General features: G+C 36.3%; 1 protein-coding gene across 3 annotated transcripts in view; it reads right to left on the bottom strand.

Moving 5' to 3' along the window:
• Positions 1-19,445, bottom strand: part of LOC109098853 (IQ motif and SEC7 domain-containing protein 1-like) — a 158,465-nt gene extending 139,020 nt beyond the window's left edge. For all 3 annotated transcript variants that reach the window (XM_042734056.1, XM_042734057.1, XM_042734063.1), the window contains exon 1: positions 18,946-19,445. In XM_042734056.1, the coding sequence (XP_042589990.1) occupies positions 18,946-19,232 (287 nt within the window). In that variant the 5' untranslated portion in view covers positions 19,233-19,445. The remainder of the gene's footprint in view (positions 1-18,945) is intronic.
• Between the last annotated feature and the right edge of the window lie 3,958 nt (positions 19,446-23,403).

Below are 23,403 nucleotides of genomic sequence, written 5' to 3'. Positions count from 1 at the left end.
TTATATAAATATTCCTGCCTGACCAAAGGAGATCAGCTTTGTGGCCAGAACACAGGTTAGGCTGGTTTAAGCCATTTTAGTAAACATCTTAAACATTCAAAAATGTACGTATATATTACAACTTTGTTTATTTTCTTTTCTTTTTATATCTAAAAAAAATACTATTCAGTGTATGTTCTGTAACTTAAATATAATGTCAGTAACTAAAGTTTAATGTCAGCAACTACCAGATTAAGCATCTTGCACTTTTGAATGTATAATTGCAAAAGTGATTTGCATTTTCTTTCAAACACCGGTTAATACAGGATAACAAAAGGGACATTAGAGCATGAGCTATACTGCTATGGTGAAAATTATGTAACGGCCACAACCCCAGAGGCCCTGACATAATCACATGCCTGCAGAAACGAGTTCCTAAATCGAGCGGATACGACTTAAGGGTTCAGTACAGTTCAGGCCTGGTAAAAGTAGCCAGTCTGACACGCTCAACAGATGACATGGGATTAAAGAGCAGACACACACTGAAAAACACATAAATACAAACCTCACATTCTAATATTGAGAATGGGAAAAAGCAAAATGTCACTCATTACCTTAAGGCTTTAGCTGTTTTTTGTTACTCTTTTTCTTTTTTAGTGGGCTAAATATTCTCCGCAAAAGCACTATCAAATATTTCCAAATAACACCAGAAATAACCCTCTTAATAAAGTAGGACAACATAAATGACATTTTGACTATGCTCTGATCAGCAACATCTAGCTCACAAACAGGATGTGCGAGCTTTTCAACCACAATACTTTCAAGTGGACATCCTGTTATCCTTCACAGCAAAGCTAAGTTTGTGGATACAAATCTGAAGCCCTCCTGTAAAATGCATTTCATGCTATTAATTGAATTACATTAGTCTTTAAACTAGACTTTTTTTTCTTTTTTTTTCTTTTTGCAAAATTCAAGTGGTTTCACATTGAGACTTGATTAAAGAAAACCATATTATATTATATATAAACAAACATATGAAACATATCAAACTAATTTATAGTGCATACAAGATCCAGTACAAACCAAAAGCTTGCATAACTTTCTTCCTCTTCCCAGGCTCATACATACATACATACTGTATAAAGAGAGCTCATCTAGTTACTCTATTGAGCAAATCTGCCTGTTTGAGCTGATATTAATTCCTGGACAACATCTCTCAAGGAATATGCACAAATGTTCTTTTCCTGGGCTCTAGGACCTTACATGAGGACAACAGTACCATTAACACTCTGGGCACTGATCGTGCTCTTAAACTGATTCGGATAATTGGGGTTGTTCCAAAACCTATGATCACAGTCTATGGGAGAAGATCTCTGTGCTGTAATCCAAAGAGACAAATCACACCTTTCAAATATTATTACAGAAAATTATCCATCTAATGATTGGCTCAGTCCTGCAGAAAAACACTTGTTGGACTTCTCATTACAGTTTCCATGACAAGACATTATTTGGGAGGGGGGGCAGGGGAATATGTATATATTCACCAGAGTCACAGTCCACGCTGGCCTGTTGGTCCCCGGAACTCTGTCGCACAGAATGTCTACTTAACCTGTTACATAAATCCAAATTATCCTCATTAATCTCTGTCTAATTATTGAAAAGCCCAGGCTGAATAAGAGCAGTAATTCTTAATCGCCTCAGATGTTGGCACAGGGTGAGATGATTTCATATCACAGCCTAATTAAAATGCCTCTGGGGAGCTTCTCTTCATCTACATGACCTTTGACTTTTGGCATACAGCAGTTCTCACCTGCGGCTCTGCCCTCGTTCTCTGTTGCCCTGCAGGTGGTTGAAATGACAGAAGGGCCTCAGAGAGATATACGGCAGTGGGGCGGTGCAATTAAGGATGTTAAAAAAAAACCTTTATATCGGGATAAAAATATGCTTTGTTTCAACTGAATTCAAAATAAAGACAACTTAAAAAACTCTCAAACTCTAAACATATACCAGACACACAAATAAAACATAACCAAAAAAATAAAAGAAACCAACAACAAAAAAACAAAATAATAAAAAACAAAAATCCATAAATTTTACTAGCAGTACTGTAATCTTCCAACTGAACTGTAAAATTAAATAGTTTTATTTTTCCTAAATAGTTGATTTTGTAATTTAGTAGCAGTACTATTACTACTACTAATAACAATAAAATCAATATTTTACATGCTTCTTATTATTGATATTATTATTATTTCCATATTTTTCCCTTACTTAATTTACTGTGAGATATTAAAATATTATTTGTGTTATTACAATAGTAATACTTCTTATTTTAATATTTTAATTTAGTAATAATACTATTGTTACAGGACTATTATTATTACTCATTTATTTTATGTTATTATTAGTATTAGTATTATTGTCATATTCGGTATAAATATGGTACAGTCATACTGACATATAATCAAAAAAGTTTGGCCAGAACAAGCACATTAATTCACATATAAATCACATTTACAATTCTTATCAGAAATATCACAGTTATATTTTCCCCCAAATTGTGCACCACCACTACTGACTTAAACAATACAATTTTGATCAATATTTTTTTTCTAATTTTCCAAAATACCTTCTTCAGAGACCCTGTGACAACAAGTGGTCACAGGAGACGCATTTAAAACTTATTTAATGCCAGCCATAAACAGCAGTGTCTCAGAGGACCACTTGTGATCGGATCACCCGTGGATGTCAATACCACATACAAACAGGGCCAAAGAAAGAGGAAATGCAGCCCCAGGAAGTGTGTACAGCCCTGAAGTAAGTGCCAAAGCTGCTCTTAAGGCTTAACATATATTGAGCATTATGTAAACAGACTCCCAACATTACTCATCACCGTTGTGGAAAGACCACAGCTAAAGCTCGGATTAGTGATGTAGGAGGTTATTGTGGATTTTCAAGTTAGAAGCTCGATTTTAGCGGAAGTGCCTGAGCCGAATGCAAAACTCATAAATCAACAATGAAATTACCAACTTTCGAGACCCTGTGGCTCTCAAAGCTCAGCTTCTAAACCTTGCTAAGCCTTAGGCAATCGTTATTAAATGCAAATATAACAGGAACACATTAACAGTGTGGTTCCCATTTTCATTAGAGGCGCAATAAGAACAAAATAAAGGGAACCCATTACAGATGAAGGCTTGTGCTGCGACGTTCCGTGTAGCAGAGATGTTAATTGGGAACCTGCTTAAATGCTAGCAGGCGGGAGGGGGAGGTGAGCAGTGACTAGTTGTGCTTTGACAGTCGGTGAATGAACTAAGTACTTCCCTTACCATTAATGTCAAATTGCTCTGTTTGCTTCTCATGCAGGAAGGTGGCAAATTCTAACTTTCCAAAGCATCTTAAGCAAAGGCCTGTTAGAAAAAGCAGTAAAAAAAATAAATCAAAAATCAACACAGCCGGCTGCAGATAGCATCCCTTTGGATTGGGAATAAACAGACAGCGTGCGGCAGATGCTTGCATGAAAAGTCAACATGCAAGTTGGTCTCGTTTCAGGAGACGACAGGAATTTTTAAATGAAAGAGGCCAAAAAGAGGATCCAAACAGCTATTGTTTACATGATTGGCAAAGCTTCCAGTCAAAGCACTGGGACAACAATTTAAAACTGGAAGTACTAGAGAGAAGTTAAAAACTTGTTATGAGCTCAAACTGTACTAAACTTAAAGGTACTGCATATTCTTAATGGAATGCTCAAAGTAAAATAGTTAATTTATATTTGACTATTATATTCATTGTTATCACAAACTATGGCCGTACATTTTAAATCAATCAAACTACTACTTCTCAAATTAAATAAACAGCTGATAAAAATGCATTATGATGGTTTATAAATCTTTGGATAAACCAAAGGATTTACAGTACATTCAGTATTTTTTTTTTTTAATTAACCCAATATCACATTTAAGCTAATATCACCTGAGCAAACAAATCATAAGGCCTCCTCAGCTTTAGCTGAGGTTACAAATGCTTCATAAATTCAGAATCAGTCTCTGCTACTGCTACTGTAATAACACAGAATTGATTTAAGTAGCAAGGGTTGAGTCAGAGGCTGTGAGTTGTGGGTTCTGATGAAAATGAATGAGAAAGAGCCTACCACTACTGTTCCAATTGGAAACCATTTCTGTACAGGCACTATATTGACCACAGTAAGACATTTGAGAAGCAAAATGAACAAAAATGTCTCAATCTTAAGTATTTCCTTTAACATGCTCTGTTTGCTTCTTATGCAGAAAGGTCTCAAAATCTCTGCAAATTCTCCAAACCATTTGGTTCACCTATAGATGTTGCAACTGGTTGGATTATTTTGTGTTTGTAAAGTATCAACCAGCTAAATTTAATAATAGTAAAATTCTGGCTGATTAAAAAAGCTGATTTCATATTCAACTCAAAAAATTTTTTTTGACTAACAATTTAATCTCTTCTACTGTGAGAACTGGCACAAAATCTCGTGGCAGTGTTGTGTGTTCACTGATCACCTGCTTATTAAAAAGCTACCAAAAAATTGTAAAAAAAAAAAAGAAAAAAAGAAAAAACCTACTACAAAAAAGCCACATAGAATACACACCATCAAGGCCTCTGCCAGCAGTCTCAGTGAGCCAGGACACTCAGTAATCTAAAAGAGGGCTTTTGGGGTAGCTGTAAAGCACTGCCCTAAGGGTGAACAGTGCCAAGCAAATCTTCACTCTCTTTTCTTCCTCTCAGCCTCCTCAAGACAACTCTGTCCACATCCCACCTTCATCCAGTCAAAGCCCTTAGGGGCCTTGTTTGTTCTGTGTTCGCACATCAACCCGCCAGAGCTTAGAATTAGTGATAGGGCTGGCTTGATACCACTTTTTTAGAACCTATCCGATACCAGAAATTCTGACTATTTGCGATACCGATTCGATACAGCACAGTTTCTTTTTTTTAATCAGTGTAAAATTACTATACCTGTGTTGACCTGATCATCACTCTTTTGTGTGTTAAACACAATCTGCCACATATAGACAACTTCACTGTAAAGAAAAACAACACATGAATAAATATAATAATAATCTATGATAAAAAAAAATACTACTATAAACTAGGTTAGTGGATAAACCAACACCAAAAAAAAAACAACAAAAAAAAAAAAATTAATTATAAAATCAAAATATTTTGTGAAAAAAAAAAAAAAAAAAAAAAAAACTTTTTTTAGTGGGGAACAAATAAATGTCATTAAGTGTAGGGCTAAATCTGATAAAATGTTAAAGATTGCTCTTTGTATTGTTGTAAAATACATTCACGAAAAACAGGTAGCCTAATATATTTATATATTAATTAATTAATATACTATTAAATTAAAAGACATTTCTTTTAAATGTATAGCACAGTAATGAGGCAGATAAGACAGATCAGCGTTGTTTATGTTCAGAATGCGTGCACTTTCTACTGAACGTAAACAACGCTGATTACGTTGATTATGTTCTGGGGTACTCTTCAAAATGGTGGAAGACGGTAACTCACAGAGAAGACCTGTTGAATAAATTATGTAATTATTGTTTTCTTTGTGCACAAAAAGTATTCTCGCTGCTTTGTAAACTTACGGTCGAACCCCTGATGTCACATGGACTATTTTACTGATGTCCTTGCTACGTTTCTGTGCCTTGATCGTGGTAACATCCTTGCTGTCTATGAAGGGTCAGAGAACTCTCAGATTTAATGAAAAATATCTTAATTTGTGTTCCGAAGATGAACAAAGGTCTTACGGGTTTGGAACGACATGAGGGCGAGTAATTAATGACAGAATTTTCAGTTTTGGGTGAACTAAGCCTTTAATGAGTGTCAAAACATCAATTCCTGTTTGGATTTCTTTATAAAAATTGACAGAATTTAAAAAAAGTAACAATGCACGAAGCTAATTGTGATTATTGGGTAGTAAGCATGCTAAAAATAATATTTAGTGAGTTTTTTTTTTTTTGTGCATCAACTGAATATAGACTTAAACATCTCAGTTCATCACAACAAAGATAGATTAAAATAAATAAATCAATACTGTTAACCAAACCACAGCCATTGGAAAAGAGATAATTAAAGTTACCATTTTGGTCAATGATTTCTTCCAAAATGGATTTGGCCAAAAAAAAAACATGTTTTCATTTGCTAACATTTTGGTGCATCATTACTTTAATTATATTTATTTAACATCAGCACAAAGAGGAGGAAAATCACTGAAACACATGGCCTTCCTGGCGCATTGCTTCAGGGAACTACCGCATTAGGGAGATACAGTGAACTAGAGGGTTAGCGATGGTGGACGTGACAGTCACTCACCTCCTTCAGCACCTGAGAGAGAGCAGGAGTGTGCTGTGCATTGGGGCACTAATCTACACAGGCTATGATTTAGAGAATGTTCCCTGGTGCTGGATTAAATCTCTCCCCTTATGCACCCTGCCCTTTCCTGTCAGCCACTTTGAGGAGTAATGGGGCCAAATTGAATGCAGAGTTTAGGAGCATACAACAGTCAGTGTTCCAGCAGATTTTGATGCGCTGCTCACAGGAGAGAAGTCGCACTCAAATCAAACTGTCATTGAAAACTTAGTGCTGTGCTGTGGGAGTTTGGCTTGCTACTTAGCTCTGCTGAAAGCAAGTGCCCATTTATCAAAGAATCAGACAGCAGACCAAAGCACTTTTACCATTCTCGCCACTGAGATTCATAAGATCTCAGTGATCGCAGTGCACTCTCATGGCTTTGGGGGGTGAATTAATCAAATTAGACTCTATAGGAAGCAAATTTCATATTTTTAACAAACAGATTCAACTAAATTAAAAGTCTGTATTATTTAATCTTAATATATTTGCTAACTAATATATTAGTTAACTTTCATATAGGCTGCTGGACATTTGCATTGACAAACAGAGCAACAAGAGGAAGACGGAAGAAGCAACGGATGAAGGACGTACAGACAGAAACATTCACAATTTTGATGGATAAATAAAACGATAGACGTTTCTACTGATAATCAGTTGGACAAGATGAAAATGTCCATCTAGGGAGGAATGGACAGAAAATGGTCAAACAGTGAATGAAACACTGGCGAACAGTGAACAAACGTCATACAGTATGGACAGTAAACAAACAGATGAAGAGTCAATGAACAGCAAATGGATGATGAATGGATGACCTACAGTCAACATACAAATGACTAAAATATCATAAACAGCTACAGAGTGACGGATATCAATAAACAAAACATATCTACAGTGAACAAATGTCATGAAAAACATGCATACAACAAACATACTGGGAATAAACAACATGGGTGGGGGGAACAATTGCAGCAGGAATGGCTGAAGAACAGTGGACAGATGGGCAGTGAACAAACAATAAACAAAGTTTGAATGGTGAACAAACTATGGCAAAAAAAAAAAAATAATAATAATAATAATAATTGTGTACAAAAATGAATGATTACATATAATCCCAATGGATATGCCGCAGACATATCTTAGTGGATGGAGGCAAATATCTTGGTGGATCCATCTATAGAGTGACAAACATATCTATTCAACAGACAAACTGTGAACAAAGGACATACACATGACAAACAAACTCTATACAAACAACATACAGGGAACGAGAAAAGGTTGCTAGACAGATGGAAGGTAAACATACAGGAATTTACATCGACAAGTCCTATTGAACTGATTGGGGAAAAAAAGATTGCAAAAAAATGGTCACATTAGGGGTGGGCGATATGACCAAACAATATGAGTAATTTTATTTCACGGTCACAATATAAAGCACAATATAGCTATTTTTGATTTAAATAAGGTCTTCCTGACATCAAAATTTTTGATACCATAGAAATTTCATAATTCTTGTCACCATTGTCAATATATAAAAAAAAAAAAACTCACAAGAATATTATACTGCTGTCACTTTAAGAGCTGTTCGGATCCAATATACTGTTAAACGTTTTCTTTCTCAGCTTTTTGCTTTCACTTAAGACCTAAATTACTGAGTTTACAAGGATACTTGCAAAGACAGGAATTTTGATACATAAAAGTGTGTGTATTTAACCATTCAAGAATAAAATAACTAAAAACAAATAACTGTTCAATACTCCTGTGCTCTATGAGCACCATCTTCACATCCGCACACCTCTCTGACAAACGATTTTCGTGACCACGTAGCACAGCAACGTCACATGAGCGTGTAACCACAATAGAGAAGAAAGTCCAAAATCTCTACCGGTTGACAAATTTCTACTGGGTAATCATGTCTAAGTATATCCTCCACCAATGTCACATACAGTGAACAACGTAGATACCAAATGCATAACACAGAGAACAACTGACAGACAGCAAACAAGCATGACAACAGACAGCGAGTGGATTCAGTAAAGATGCATTTGATGAAAGATGTGTTGATGGACAGACAGGTGGACATACTTATCAATGAATAGAAACAAATATTAATCAATGGACAGACAGACAGACAGAAATATCCATCTAAAGACAGACAGACAGACAAATCTATTAACAAACAGACCAACTGCTTTGCCCTGGCTGTTGATGAATAATGAACCACATCTATCTCATGAAATGAAGTATAACAGCCCTTGTTTCTCCACACAAAGATATTTTGTTTTGGGATTTACTAAATGTCTCTCCCATCATCAATGATGGATTGCTTGCTGTTGCTTCACAAACCTCACAGATGAGGGAGAGACGGATCATTCATGGGTTAGATGAAGACAGTCCATTTCCAGCACAGTGGATGTTTCAACAAACCCTACAACCCCCAAGTGAAGGCTATTAAAAGCAGAAGGCTGTTGGTTATCTCTGTGGTGTGCCATGACTATCAGTGACTTCACATGAAATGAGGTTGGATTAGACTGTACTAGGGGCCAGAGGAGAGCAAATTTAAGCCCCTGTGGGTTGAGGTTTTGTGTTTCCCTAGCTGCATAATAATTGGTTATGCTTTTTCATAATACCATATCTCTAATTTCCATCTTTTATCTAGTGTTCACTGTGCAACAGTGAGTGACTAATTCACAAGAGTGCTGCCAAGAGGAACACTGTCATTTAAGTCAAAAGTTGCAGTGTTCTGTAATTGCTTCAAAACACCAACGTTCTGGAGCCAAAGTTGCCTCCTCATGGAATTTAGTTATAGATAACCACTTGACAGATTGCATTGAGAAATATAATAATACTTTTGAATGAGCAGAATGCTGTTTACGCCTCATGACACCAGGAAGTGAAGATTTTAAAATTGAAGAGGATGTCTACGGTTGAGAGCACAGAAATGGCTTAAATTCACAAGGCCTATGAATTTCAATACATTTTAATTCTATTTCCTTATATTTGAATTCAAACTGCAATTGTGTTCTGAATGATGGGCAACTCTGCAGTGATGCAACAGATTTTAGAATGGAGATGAGAGGTTGCTTCCCTCTTATTTATGTCACTGTCAACTGTTTACTGATTACTGAAAATTTAAAACCAACTGTCATCAGAGTCTTGGCCAGCTCACTGCAAAAAGTGCCGCAGGGCTCCTGCAGGGATGCAGGATAGAATATGGAATAACAGATCAATGCAAACAAAATCAGATAATTAAGACTAAACTCAACGCATTAAGGTTTAAAGGGGTGGAGGTGGACTGCAGATTTGCATTGCCTGTTACTGTTTCAGGGACGTGCACAAATAGTTTTCCATTCTCTTTTCCACAAAACCTTTGACACTGCATCTGTTCTGTTTAAGTCGTTACAATTTATCAAAATCTTACAGTGTGTAAATCCGGTTTAATAAATCTGGCAAGAGGCTGAAACAGATCTATTTATTTATTGTTTTAATGAAAAGGTAATGCAACGTTTTGCCTGAAAATTAGACAAGGGTGTGAACTGCATGTTTTTTAATTTAAGATTTAAAAAAATCCATAATATGGTGAGAAGCAACAGTTTTAAGTTAAAATGCCTTGACAATGTATTTGTTTCTTACAAACATGCAGCTTTTCACTTTACAAGACGTTAACTGATCAACTGAAGTTGTGTGGATTACTTGTAGATTTTTGTGATGTCTTATCAGATTATCAGATGTTTGGACTCATTCTGATGGCACCCATTCACAGCAGAGGATCCATTGGTGAGCAAGTGATGAAATGATAAATTTCTTCAAATCTATTCCAAACTCATTTACATCTTGGATGGACTTATTATTACTGTAATGATAATATAGAGAGAATATTTTGATCATAAAAATAATGACACAACAGAGAAAAGGTTCTTAAAATGGGCTTAATTTTCTTTAAAATACACTGATAAAACATTTTATGTAAAAAAAAAACAAAAAAAAAAAAACATAAATAATAGAATATTTTGTTCTTTTAATTTTGAGATGACATATGAACCAGACACATTCTTGAATAATTTATGAAAGCCACCTGACTACAATGCCAATATTTTATGTAACATTCTCCTGGTACAGATGAACTGTGAAATATTGCCTCTCATTCCCATTTTGTCCTGAAAGATCCAGAGACTACTACTAAGTGTCCCTCATACTTGTTCTCAACAAGGCCATGTTCCCAAACCCAAATCACCTTCAATCAGTGTGGCATGTACGGAACCATGTTTCCTCAATGGGCTCCCTCAGACACAATCCAATAAAAGCTCCTTTTTGTCAGGTCTGGCTCATGCTGTAGGCCTTCGGTGACTAATAGCTTAGAGGCCCTGCTTATCAGCTGCAGGATCAATCGTCAATTAGTGTTGGTCACTGGTGTAAGGCACGGCTCACTGACAGTTGTCCGTGGTTAAATGACACTTCCAAATCAAAGTAGGAGACTATGCATATTCCAGATCTGCATCCCAATCAAGAACACAAATAAAGAAGTGATAGCAAATAAAGTAGCGAATCTTATGAACAAATGCTGCCTCAGGAGGTAACAAATCTTTTTAAAGAGATGATTCACCAACAACCTCACCCAAATGTTTTATAAACTGCTATTTTCCCCATTTTAACACAATATTTCCCATCATGCTCTGGTAATTATGTTTAAATACAGCGCAAAGTTTTATAAGCTGAAGCACCAGCCAGCTAAAACACATAAAACTCAAACAATGGAGCAATTAAATGGAAACAAAACAGAGCGATTTTTCCTTTTCTTTACTCAGTGTTGTATAATGCTGCTGGCAGGCTCAGACAAAGATCATCTTGACCATTATGGGATATCGCTTGCATTGGCTACATGATAGATTGTCTCCATTAACCAGCTGATAATATCCCATGAGAATCCCTATCACAACGTTACAAATGGAAGGCAATGGTCATCATATGATCCATTCTCTAAACACAGGACTATCATCTCGCTTCATCAAAGAATATGAATGAACTGCAGAGTAAAAGGTGATTTTTTTTAGTTGGGAGTGAAGATAGTTATGGCCATTTAGAGTTCACACTGAATACATTGCAGGTCTCTACTGTTGTTGCCTTCAGCTTTCCTCTAACACCATAAACAAAACATTTGGAAACATTGCAAAAATAACAAATAATAGTTATAATAATCAATTGTGGTACTGTAATATTAAAGGGATACTCCACCCCAAAATGAAAATGTTGTCATTAATTACTTACCCTCATGTCGTTCCAAACCTGTAAAAGCTCCATTCGTCTTCGGAATACAATTTAAGATATTTTGGATGAAAACCAGCGCATCCTTGTGGCGCAGATGATAGTGTTCCCGTCACTTCATATAACCCAGATTGCACATCTGATGGCAGATGGAGCATTTTGATAACGACTTTCATACCTTTTATGGACCTTGACACTGTTATTTATTTGGCAGTTTATGGGACAGTCACAGGCCTCACGGTTTTCATCCAAAATATCTTAAATTGTATTCCGAAGACGAATGGAGCTTTTACAGGTTTGGAACGACATGAGGGTAAAAAATTAATAACAAAATTTTAATTTTTTGGTCAAGAAACCATTTAAATATCCTCTAACTGTTAAGCTGCATTTTGCATAAAGGAAAATTTTAGGACTATTACTTTAGGACTATTTTTGAATGCATCATGAGATTATATTTTATGCCAGTTAACCACATTAAATATCTTTATGCAAAATATAATTTATTTCCTTTTTTCTTCAACATTTTAATTTATTAAAAAACTATAAATCTACAATCGCATTATATAATTGTAATATTTATATTGACATGTTTTGTAACACTTACTGCATAAAATCTTCATTAAAATGAAACCTCAAAACCAATTTAAGACAGAAAATGTTGCTCTTTGATGGGCCTGAATTTACAGTTGTTTACAGAATTCATAAGCAGGAAAAATATGCCACATATTGTCAGCCCTTTCATATGCACAGCGCGCATTGAGACATATAAAAAGACTTCTAAAACCAAATAAATAAATAGAGAGACACTCTCCTACTGTGAATTAACAATCATTATATAACTCTAAGCCTTGTCATCTCATTAAATCACATGCCATCTGCAGCACACTTTTCAAAGTTCCTCACTTTTCCAGATCCTCTGAGGTTTCTTAATTCTGGGACAAAATATTAGAACGCTAAGCCCAAGCAACATACATTTTATGACAGGAGTTCCAATTTGCAACTAGTTCTGCACCAGTAAACAATATTGCATGCCTCTGCATTGCAACTAATAGATCAATGTCATGAGCCATAATAGCACAAAAAAGCAATATTACTCAAATATCCAGAGATCAGCAGATCAGTTGATGGTTGCATTTTCATATTTCATTTCAATGCATTTTTCATGCATATATCACTTCCAACATAACCTCTAATTTTGCTTTTTTGTGGTAATCAACATTATGCCACCAATGCATTATTGAGTGAGTTTAACTTGTATTGAACCCATAATATTTCCTTAAGCCTCAGCTACCTGTGATTTAAAGTCTTATAGCTCAAGCTATATATGACATATTTAACATACACAATCACATACAGTATTTTCAAGGGAGCAATTTTACCAGTCACACATGCCTTCTATATTTTATTTCCTCACAGCTCCTCACGTTTGTTTACTCCTCTCATCTTAGTATTTAAATGGCAGTGTTACACGGCCACCCAAGGGTTTCATATAGGCCTAGTCCGGTCTCCACTATCCAAGATGGATGCCACTCCCTTATGGAAAAACACATCATAGCCGGCACATGTTCTGCTTCTGCCCTAGGCTACTCTGAATCCCATTCATACACTTAATTATCCATCCTGCTGGAGATTTCAATATTCCATTTGCAGCCATACAAGCTGCAGGTTGCTGAACCTGAACAAACATTGTAAGCATGCTACTGCTTGCTATGCCTCTCACAAAGACACTATATAATGCTTTCTATGGAATTATTAGACAAAAGTAAATATTTTGTATAACAATTCCATAGAAAGCGTTGTATAGTTTAGTTATATAATTTCTAAGAAAATAAAGGTGACATGTTAAATTGACTTTTATATTCTAACAGACTAAAATTTTAACTTTTGCTATCAAAGAGAATGGAAAAGTATATTTGCAGCCAAGGATATGCACCACCTCTGGCAACAGTATACTGTACATCTGCCAGCCATTGATTTTGAGTTAGAGATGTTAGTACACTGCATAGTGAACGGTATGAGATTCTATGCAGTTCCCTTGAGCAACATCTCCTCATCTAATATAAACCTGGCAACAGTGATATTTCCCTTTAGGAAAGTACCATACCAAAAATTGGCTTAGAAACTAGTATAAATTTTTGTACTGTCAAAGAATACTACAAACAAAATTTAATCCTTTACTGAGAAAGAAATGGGAAAAATATCTTCAAGCAGATAGTTGTCCCAAAAATGTAAATTCGGAAAAATTTCAAAAATAAAACTGGTTCATCATATGAAGCATTCGAGTCACTTCAGAAAACCAGGATGTTCAATTCATATGGATTAACGTTTTTATATATATTGATGCATGAAAGTTTTGGTTGGATGGACTTGCAATGGATAGACAGATTATTAAAATATCTTATTTGTGTCCAAAGATAAACTGAAGTCTAGAATGAATGTTTTTATGGATTATGAACTCATATTTTGGCCGGAATCAGCAGTTTCTTGGATGACCGGAGGTTGAGAAATATTTCAGCAATTTTTCACTATTCCTTTAAATTCCAACCAGCTACTACTTCCTAGACAAAAATCTATTGAAGAAGATATCACTTTGTGAATATTAGATAATTCCACACTGACATTTGTATACAAAAATCACCAAGAGATTCTTCACAAGCCATTTCAGTCTATGCTATTGCCGGTAGTCTGACGTGGCAAAGTGCTTCGTGACACGAGGGCCAGTCGGCTGCAGCAAAAATTGCCGGTCTTTTAACTTTCCACAACATTGTGCAGAAACAATGCATAGCAAATACAGTCCCCTTCTAAGGTGAAAAGCAACACACAAATCAATGGCTGAAGTTTCATTGCCTACTACACTACCATACTCTAAATCACGGTGTGTTCTTGCAAGCAGTCTGAAGCGATAATGGCACCAGCCCATGAAAAAAATTTGGTGGAGCTAGGAAACAGATTGTCAGTGCAGAGCTGCAAGTGTAGAAATGCTCAGTTATGACTTGGCGATCTCCCTGTCAGAGCCACTGACTGGTGCAAGAAAGACCAGCCAAGCTAAACACATGCTGCTTCCAGCTTTGATTTCGCTATTCAGCATTCAAGCCCCCTTCAGAAGTCGACAAACTCATGTATGCTTAAAACACAAAGTGCCAACAGAATAAAATAAAAAGACTTGTCTTTTTTGACATGAATAGCACAAGAGACTTGAATTGTTTTAGGCAGCTAGCGAACCAAAAAGCCATTTTCTGCTGCAAGAAAAATCCTTCTATTATGTGTTTGTGGAAAACTTCTGATAGTGATTGATGTAGCATTGATGTAATCAATTTTGCCACAAAACAAAATTTATCAGCGACAACTTCGCCTTTGTGCAAATGTACTATAGCTACCAGTCAGAGGACTGTTACTGGACAGCTTCGCCAAGTTGCAAGATCCACCCCTCTAGAAAATGCTTTCTTGTCTTATATATCCAGATGAACACCTAAATGATGTTATTTTAACAATCTGTGAGGAGCTGCAGAGTAACAGTGGTCTTTTTTTTCTAATTCTCCTTTGGTGTTAAACCCACAGTCCATCAAATCAAAAGGATGTAAGAATATTGGAGTAGATGATCTTTTCAGATCCTCATGAATTGAATGACTCTGGGTTTAACACTATAAGAGAATGAGGAAAAAGGGCAACTATAGTGACTGCAATCTACATAAAATTTGCATGCTTCATTATGACTACATTGTGAAACCCATAGTTCTTTAAATCATGATGAGGTAAATTTTTTAAAGCACTTTGGGTGTACAACAATACACAATAAAGCACTATATAAATGCATCGTTCATTCATTCATTCATTCATTCATTCAAAAAGATCGGATACAGGATCTTCACAAATCCTTGTGTTTGAAGCAACTTGATTTAACACAAAAAAGAAGACCACTTCATTTATCTTACATGAAAAGTCACAAGTCAAGTTGTGTCTGTGATATTACTGTATCTCAAATTCATGCTTCACTATATTTTCCTGGGATGTCATCTTTCCCCTTTTTCTTTTGGTAATAATCCAAAGTTTTCAGATACTGTGTACTGCTGTATCACATAACACATCCAGCTTTGTGACTATGCATGTTCCTCTCAAGTTAATGCCAGTTCCTCACACCACCAGTTATTCTGCTGAATAAGTTAAGCTGCAGAATAACTGGAGTGGTCTTTTTCTCATTCTCCAATGGTGTTAAACCCAGAGTCTTTCAAATCATGAGGATGTGAGAAGATCCAAACTGATGATCTTCTCAAATCCTTGCAAACTGAAGGACTATGGGTTCAATACCAAAGAGACTGAGGAAAAAGGACGAGCACCTCACATCACAGGCAATCTAAATGAAGCGTGCATTCAAGACATAGGCCTATTGCCATGAATATCAAAGATACAGCTTTGTCACCATGCAAGTTCCTCTCAAGTTATGCCAATTCCTCACTCCTCCAGTTATTCTTTCGAATATGTTTAGCTGCAGAATAACTGGAGTGCTCTTTTGCCTCAATCTCTGGTGTTAAACCAGAGTCCTTGAAAAGACTGGAGCAGCTGATCTTCTCTAATCCTCAAAATTAGAAGGGCTTTCAGTTCAATACTGAGACACTAAAAAAAGGAGATGAATTCACATCAAAGGCAATCACAATGATGCATCCATTTAAGATACACTGCTGAGAATACCTTACTTTGTCACTTCAAAAAGCACTTTTCTACCTTCAGTGGTTCCATTTGCGTTTCTGGTTTAACATGGTACAATTTCAAACCATTCTCAGTTTTGTCGCCATGTTATCTAACCAGGCACCATTATTTAACACTATAGTGATGTTAAGATGTTTTGCTAGAATAATACAGCATTTTCTGTGCATTTTCTGTGCATCATTTAAGTACATAATATCAGCTAACCCATTGAAACGTATATATTATTACATTACTCTATACAGCAAATGTTTTTGTTAGCTAATCTGGGATCTTTGTTCATTGAAAAGAAAAGAAAAGGAAAAGAGAAAAAAAAAGCAGACCTAAAAACTGGAATGTCATCATCCTTGACACCATGCTCACTGTAATGTTATCAACAGTACCATGCCATATACAACTCTTGCATCACTGTGGTAAAAACAGACACATGTTGAATAATTTGTAATACTGATTTCGTAACACCACAGTGAAAAAGAAAACTGTAACCGTACCAGCGAAAACCATTCAGCACAAAGGTAAAAAAACTCAAATGAAGTGTGTGCATATTACTGTATGAACCAAATTGTTTTGACATTCAAACAGGCACAGATAAGTCAGGCGTATGCAAAAAGCAAATAGCAAGTGGGAAATGAATTGCTAATGTTACACCACAGAGCTCAGTCATTGTAGAGCCAGGAATAAAATTTAATCATATCTTGCCTGATCTCAAGAACAGATACAGTATTTCAATCTTACAGAATCTGCACTGCTTAGAGGAAAGGTGAAGGTGAAAGCCAAACTTTCTGCCTCTCTGCACTGAATTACAACACAAGCTATTGACAAAATGTTCTGTAGAAAGTGCAGCTCATGAAACAGCCCTATCTTCTTAAAAGGTTACCGCTTTGATTGCTATAGCAGAATAAAACAATTCGCAAAATAAACTAAAAAATAAAAGATGATGAGTGATCAGCCAGTGCATTTGCATTGCAAGAGCTAATGTGATACAGCTAAAATCCAAATCCATATGAGGCTTAAAAATGTCACATGTCTGGGGGAGAAATTTATGTTCCTGACTCATCCAAACACTCATGTAAATTTCCATAAGTATGCCAGATAAACACTTATCTCTTGCAATGAATCCTCTTGGAAATCCTAACACACTACAGCAAGCCAGCAAACATATCGTGCAGTGTGGCACCAGAAGCTATGTGAGCTCCTGACTGTCAACATAATAAAATAATAGCCGATTAGAATTCTTATGGCGCCTTCTTCAATAAAAGCACTGTGATGTAACACTGTATTATGAATGGAATCGAGAAGGAATTATACAAATAAATACATTAGGAGCTGACAAGAATATTGACAAACTAGTGAATGTTTGCTATTTCAGTTCACATATTACTCTCATAAAAAGACTGCAAAACATGTTGCATGATCAATTCTCTTGAGTCTTGTGTTTTGTTATTAAAAAAAAAATGATTTGAAAAATACAGGCTGCTAAAAAGAGAGTATATTTTACATTCTTTAAATCTCCTGTCTTTCTTACTGTCGAACCATACCAATCAGACACTTGCTCAAAGATGCTTTCATCAGCTTAGAGATGAGGAAAACGGCTTCATTTCATAATTTTTCCTCAGCCAGATCTCTTTAGGGTGTTTTCACACCACACTTAACCCTGGATTATTGCATTTTCAAACCTGTGTTAGCGCTGCTTTCCACCCTGGGTCATGAAACCCTTGTTCTTGACAGGATGTTGCGTTGTTTAGCAACTGGCAACCCAATCAAGATTTGCTCCATTAAATATTCACGAGCTTTTTACAGTTCTCAGAACTTTCACAAGCTGTTTAGTCTCCATAACTGAGAGAAATGCTAAACATGTCAAACTGCGAAGGCAAACGTGTTAACTGAAAATAATGAAGACACCGTATTTTTGCTGTATATTTTACAAGGCTAAATCCAATCGGCGAGGATCTATTTGGCAACATTTCCACAGATGGACACGCCGTTATTAAAATGCCGTAGGCTATTTGTCCAATCAACGTTAGCTACCTCATAAACATGAAAATAAAAACATTAACCCGTACTTGTGAAATCTCAAAAGCTGACAACCCAGGATTAATAACCCCGGATAAAGTACGAACAACAGTGTGAAACACGGAACGAGCCAACCCAGGATTACGTGCACAGAATGACGCTGGGTAAACAATTTCAAGTGTCAAAAGCCCATTTTAGTCTTGTCAAAATTGAACGCCGTCGACATGGGGTGTGTGTCCACACGAGCTGCCTACCTAGACAGCATTGAGCATCGTAACCACTCCGTATTCAAATTTGCTTTTAATGTATCTTTTCTAACTGACTGCAGTGCTACCTAAGTGTTATCTAATACAGTCACTTTAACACAGAAAGGCGTTTTATATAAATAACACGCCCAGTGACATTTAAGTGCTGGTATTTACTCGCACCCAAAGCCGTCCCGCTAAGCGAGTCTGTTTATTGTCGTTGAGACCCACAAATAAACACTACTGATCATAACTAGTCATTTAAATAGCAAAATATACAGCTGACGTGCCTTCTTAGATATTCCATTCATGCGTGGTACAAACATAACAAGCAGTGACAGCTTTGCAAAAGTGGGACTCTTACTTTTCTTGGATCACATTCTCCTTTATGGCACCCAGCGTGGGGTGACTGTTGCCCTGTTGTTGCAGTCTGCAGGTGGCCAGGTGCCTCTGGTGCTGATCCTTCAAGCACGCGTTCTCTTGACAAAGATCACACACTTGCTGTTCGAGCTCTTCAATCCGATTCTTCTGCTTCTCCAACAACTCCTGTTGGGTTTCGATGATTTTATTGAGCTCTTTCAGGTACTCCGCCGCCTTGCTGGGGTTTTCGGTCGGGTTTTCCATGTCGATGTACGCGAAATGCCCGTCCATGGGGCAAATTCGATCCGCTGAGCTGGGTTTACAGCCGCTCCGCCATTGTTTATGTTTGCTGGTACTGCTGACTGCTGTCGGCGCTCAGTACTGAGTACTGAAGTTGCGCTCGAGCGCCTGTCCGCTGCAGCGCGCCGTCCAGAGGCTCTGCGCTGCGCCGCAATAACTAACCCGCTCCGTGGATGGTAAATCCGTTTAACCCTTCACTGGGAGGACTGTTAAGGTAAGCAGTGCTTACTTGCTCTGGTAGGATCTCTATTTATCGTGGTAGATTATTACATAAAAAGCAGTTACAACCTGCTGAGCCTTATTTTTAAAAATAGCATAAACAATGTCTTAACTGGTTTTAGGGGGTCAAATGGTTCTCCTAACTAAAAATTTTGCGGAAAAAAAAAACTGGTCTTATTGGGAGACCAACAGGACCAGCTTGGCCAGGCTAAATAGAGTAAACTGAAGACCTGAGGCCTGTTTCATAAAACAAGTTTACCAAATAAGCCAGGTTTACCTCAGTTAGTCTGACTTATTGTCAGTTGATTTGGTTCAAAATAAGTCAGACTAACTGAAATATGCTTGGCTTGCTTGGTAAACTTGTTTTATAAAGCCCCCAGCTTTATAAGTGTTTATTTTGTTTGTTTGTTTTGTTTTGTTATCAGCAGGGATATTATACTGTAAACCCATAATAAATCAACATGAGATCAGAGGGCCAAAGTGGCTCATGTCATGTGTAGCCTACCCTTTAAACAAGTTCACTACTCAACACATCCAAACCACTCCTGCTTCACAACAGAGAATCCAAAAGGGGAGTAATATTTTCATGCAGTGACTCATTTTCACTGGCACACTTACAGTTAAATAATGTACAGGGCTCATTAATTCATAAATGCTTAAAACTCCAGCAATTTTTTGTTTTATCTTTGGATTATAACTCTTGTATAACTTTTAGATTAATGTATTGGATGTTTTGTGTAATATTTATTTTGATTCAGATAAGTTAATTTTATTATATATTTTAAAACAGCACACACAGAGACACACGTGTGTGTGTGTGTGTGTGTTTATTATATTCCTGTTTCAGTACATGCAAAATATATAAGGTGGGTTAAATCAGCTCCCTGTGACTCAGTCCCACTAAGTGCCCTCTGGTGGTTGTCTTTGGCAATAACAGAATATGCCTGCACATTTAAGATTGATCTTTATGCCAGTTGGTGCAATGGTATAATGAAACCAAAACTTGATTTACTTGATGTATTTTTCAATTTGTCTGTATGGTGATTGTCTTGTATAATTCATTACAGCTGAGTATTGCTTGGTTGAGATGAATAAATAGTTACATGCCACAATCTGTGTTTCAAATGACAATGAAAGATTAAAGTTGTTACATAAAAGAGAGAAACGACTGAGCCTGGGGATCTAATTATAGCACGTGTCCAGTAGAATGCATAGCATATGCAAGCTGCCCAAAAAGAGAGAGGAAAAAAAACTGATTAGGGGAACTGTTTATCTTCCCAATTGTCATGACAGACAGCACCGAGGCATATGCTGTTTGGTGCTCCGGTACCTGTGCATTGTGCTGCTAATGAGGAAGAGACACCAGATAATGTGCATAATTCACATTTTATCCTTTCTGATCACAAAGACGCTGTCTCCATCAAAACCTTTGCAATGATGACAAGGATGGGCTGAGTTTTACTGTAAGACAGTCTGCCTTCCTCAAAAATGAGTGTATTTTTCTATTTTTAGAAGCATTTATCATCTCTTGATTCAAACTTTTAGATTGTTTCTCATCTCTTTTTTTAGCAGATTACTTTGTGGTTTGGAAAATTAAAGCTAGGGAAGGAAAGGCTGTGTTGTAAACACAAAAGAAAATTCTTCTTCCTCATTATGACCAGTCACCTTTGAGAAAGTACCTTTTCCAGTAATTAAAAAAAAGAAAGAAAGAATATATTAAACTGTACAGCTGGATCCCTCTGCATTGCATTTATAACATTACATAAGGTCATAAAGTGCCACCAACCCTAACAATGAGCTTAGTCTGCATTGATCCAGACACGGCTAAACCAATGCAGACTTAAAGCATTGTAATTTGTACTGCACTAATGTCACCAAATGGAACTGCAAAAAAAAAAGATTTTGCAAAACAAACTCAGATTTAAATGTTGTTTTGTTAAGGGTAGGGATATCCCCATAACAGTATATCCCAAAACGTTCTAGGGTTCTCTCAAAGTTCTGAACACATATTCATCCGGTAAGATTAATTCATGCTCATTCAAAGTTATCTGGTCTTTAATAATGTTCTCAAAACATTAGCACAAAAACATTATCTGTACATCATCCATGGAATGTTTTTTAAACATTTTAAATAAACTTTGTTTTTAAATGCTGCTACTTCGGGATGTTTAGAGGAAATTCAAAAATAATGGTCCCACTGCATTTGTAAATGATCAAAAAACAAAATGATCAAATGGGAAAAAAGTTTTTAAAACATTTAAAAAAAAATGGATACTTTGAACCTTAGGAGAACGTTCAAGAATAATAACTTATTTTTGCATATTCTTTACATACAAGAATAACAAAAAAAAAAATTATTAGGACTGGCTATTTTAAAATTCTAAATAAAGGACAGCTCTTAGGAAAAGCAAATTATTCTATAGCTTCTTAAAATGTGCAAATTCTATGATGAAAATTGTGAAACTTTTATTTTCAGCATAGTGAATGAAAGCAACAGCTATAATGGCATGCAATTCAGTTTCAAAACAGGAATAACTTTTTCAACCTTGCTGTTGTGCTGTCTCAATCATTGAGAAGCAACACTGACTGCTGCATCTCAGTGTATGATGTTTTGAGTGTATTTCCTCTGTCTGATTCCAAACAGACTGTAGCCTGAAGGGAAGCTGTCGTCTAACCCCCTTCGATCTCTCTCCCTGTCTATACCCTCATCTTCTCAGCCTGAGCATCTTATGCCATCATCTTCTTCAGTTCTCTGAGTAATTTCAACTCAGCTAGAGTTCTCATTCTTAAACATTTCATTAGCCTGACATTCAGATGGAGGAGCATTTACAACAGCATCATGTGAGTGCACTTGTTTTGTGCCTGAGTACAAAAAACTTGCTTAATTGCATTTGATAACAAAAGTAAAAGACTAGAGCAGCCATATTTCCAACAGTATTATTCTTGTGAATATCATTAAAGCCGCTCATATTCGAAAGCTTTTATGGATCTGTCGCTCATCAAGGCTGCATTTGCATCACAATTTTGTTTTTAAATGAACAAAATCTCAAACATTTACTCTAGATATACTGTATACAAGTGGTGCTCAAGGGCACTGAAATAATCACCTTAATGGCATAGTGTTTTTACTGTGCCTTTTATTGAAACAGCATTGATCTTCCGAGTAATGGTGTGCATTTTAACATGCACAATGGCATTTCCAAAGTGCTGCATCTATAGGGCATACTGATATGGGGCAACAGAAACTAAATGCAGCCGGTGCTCCTTTGTGAAACTGACAAAACACTTCAGAATATCCTCATGACATTGCCAGGGAAAACTGCTTTTCTGTCAGTCATGTTTGACTCTTTTTACATTTAAATATTTACAGCCATTCATTGTCTGTGGAGTGAAAGAGGAAAGCGTTTTTAACTTTCAATTTTCTTCTCATAAGCCCGTGCTGTCTGGCAGATGGGCCTGCAGTGAATGCAGGCCAACAACATTAGTCCAACAGTGCCTGAACCAGATAGATAATGTCATGCTTTTTATGGTCGAAGTGAGATGCAAACAGAAAAATTCAATATCTAATTCACGACGTGTTCTTTTTAAAATGTATTTTTTTTAAATCGCTTTTAAAAATTGAGCCTAACTATTGCTTGTAAGTCAAAAAGAAACCAAAATAAATAAATTGATCCTATTTAGCCTTTTATTGTGCACAATTTATTATGTTTGTATTTTCGTAGTTTGCAGTTTATGTATTAGGTACAGCTTTCCTTTCTTTCACAGTGGAATAAATATTGTAGAAACAATTGCTAGAAACAGCAATTGCTAGTATGGTTAAATATTTCACAATGAATTGCACAGAAACAGCAAATAATGCCTTTAATTAAACATGAAACTTTGAAGTTAAAGTAGAAAGACTAAGATAGTGTTTTCCTTTAAAATGGACTCCAGTAATCTTTGT

This window comes from Cyprinus carpio, chromosome B11 (assembly GCF_018340385.1).
Source record: "Cyprinus carpio isolate SPL01 chromosome B11, ASM1834038v1, whole genome shotgun sequence".
Lineage (NCBI taxonomy): Eukaryota > Metazoa > Chordata > Actinopteri > Cypriniformes > Cyprinidae > Cyprinus > Cyprinus carpio.
The sequence above is the reverse complement of the archived record's forward strand: the minus strand, read 5'-3'. Positions and strand labels throughout refer to the sequence as shown.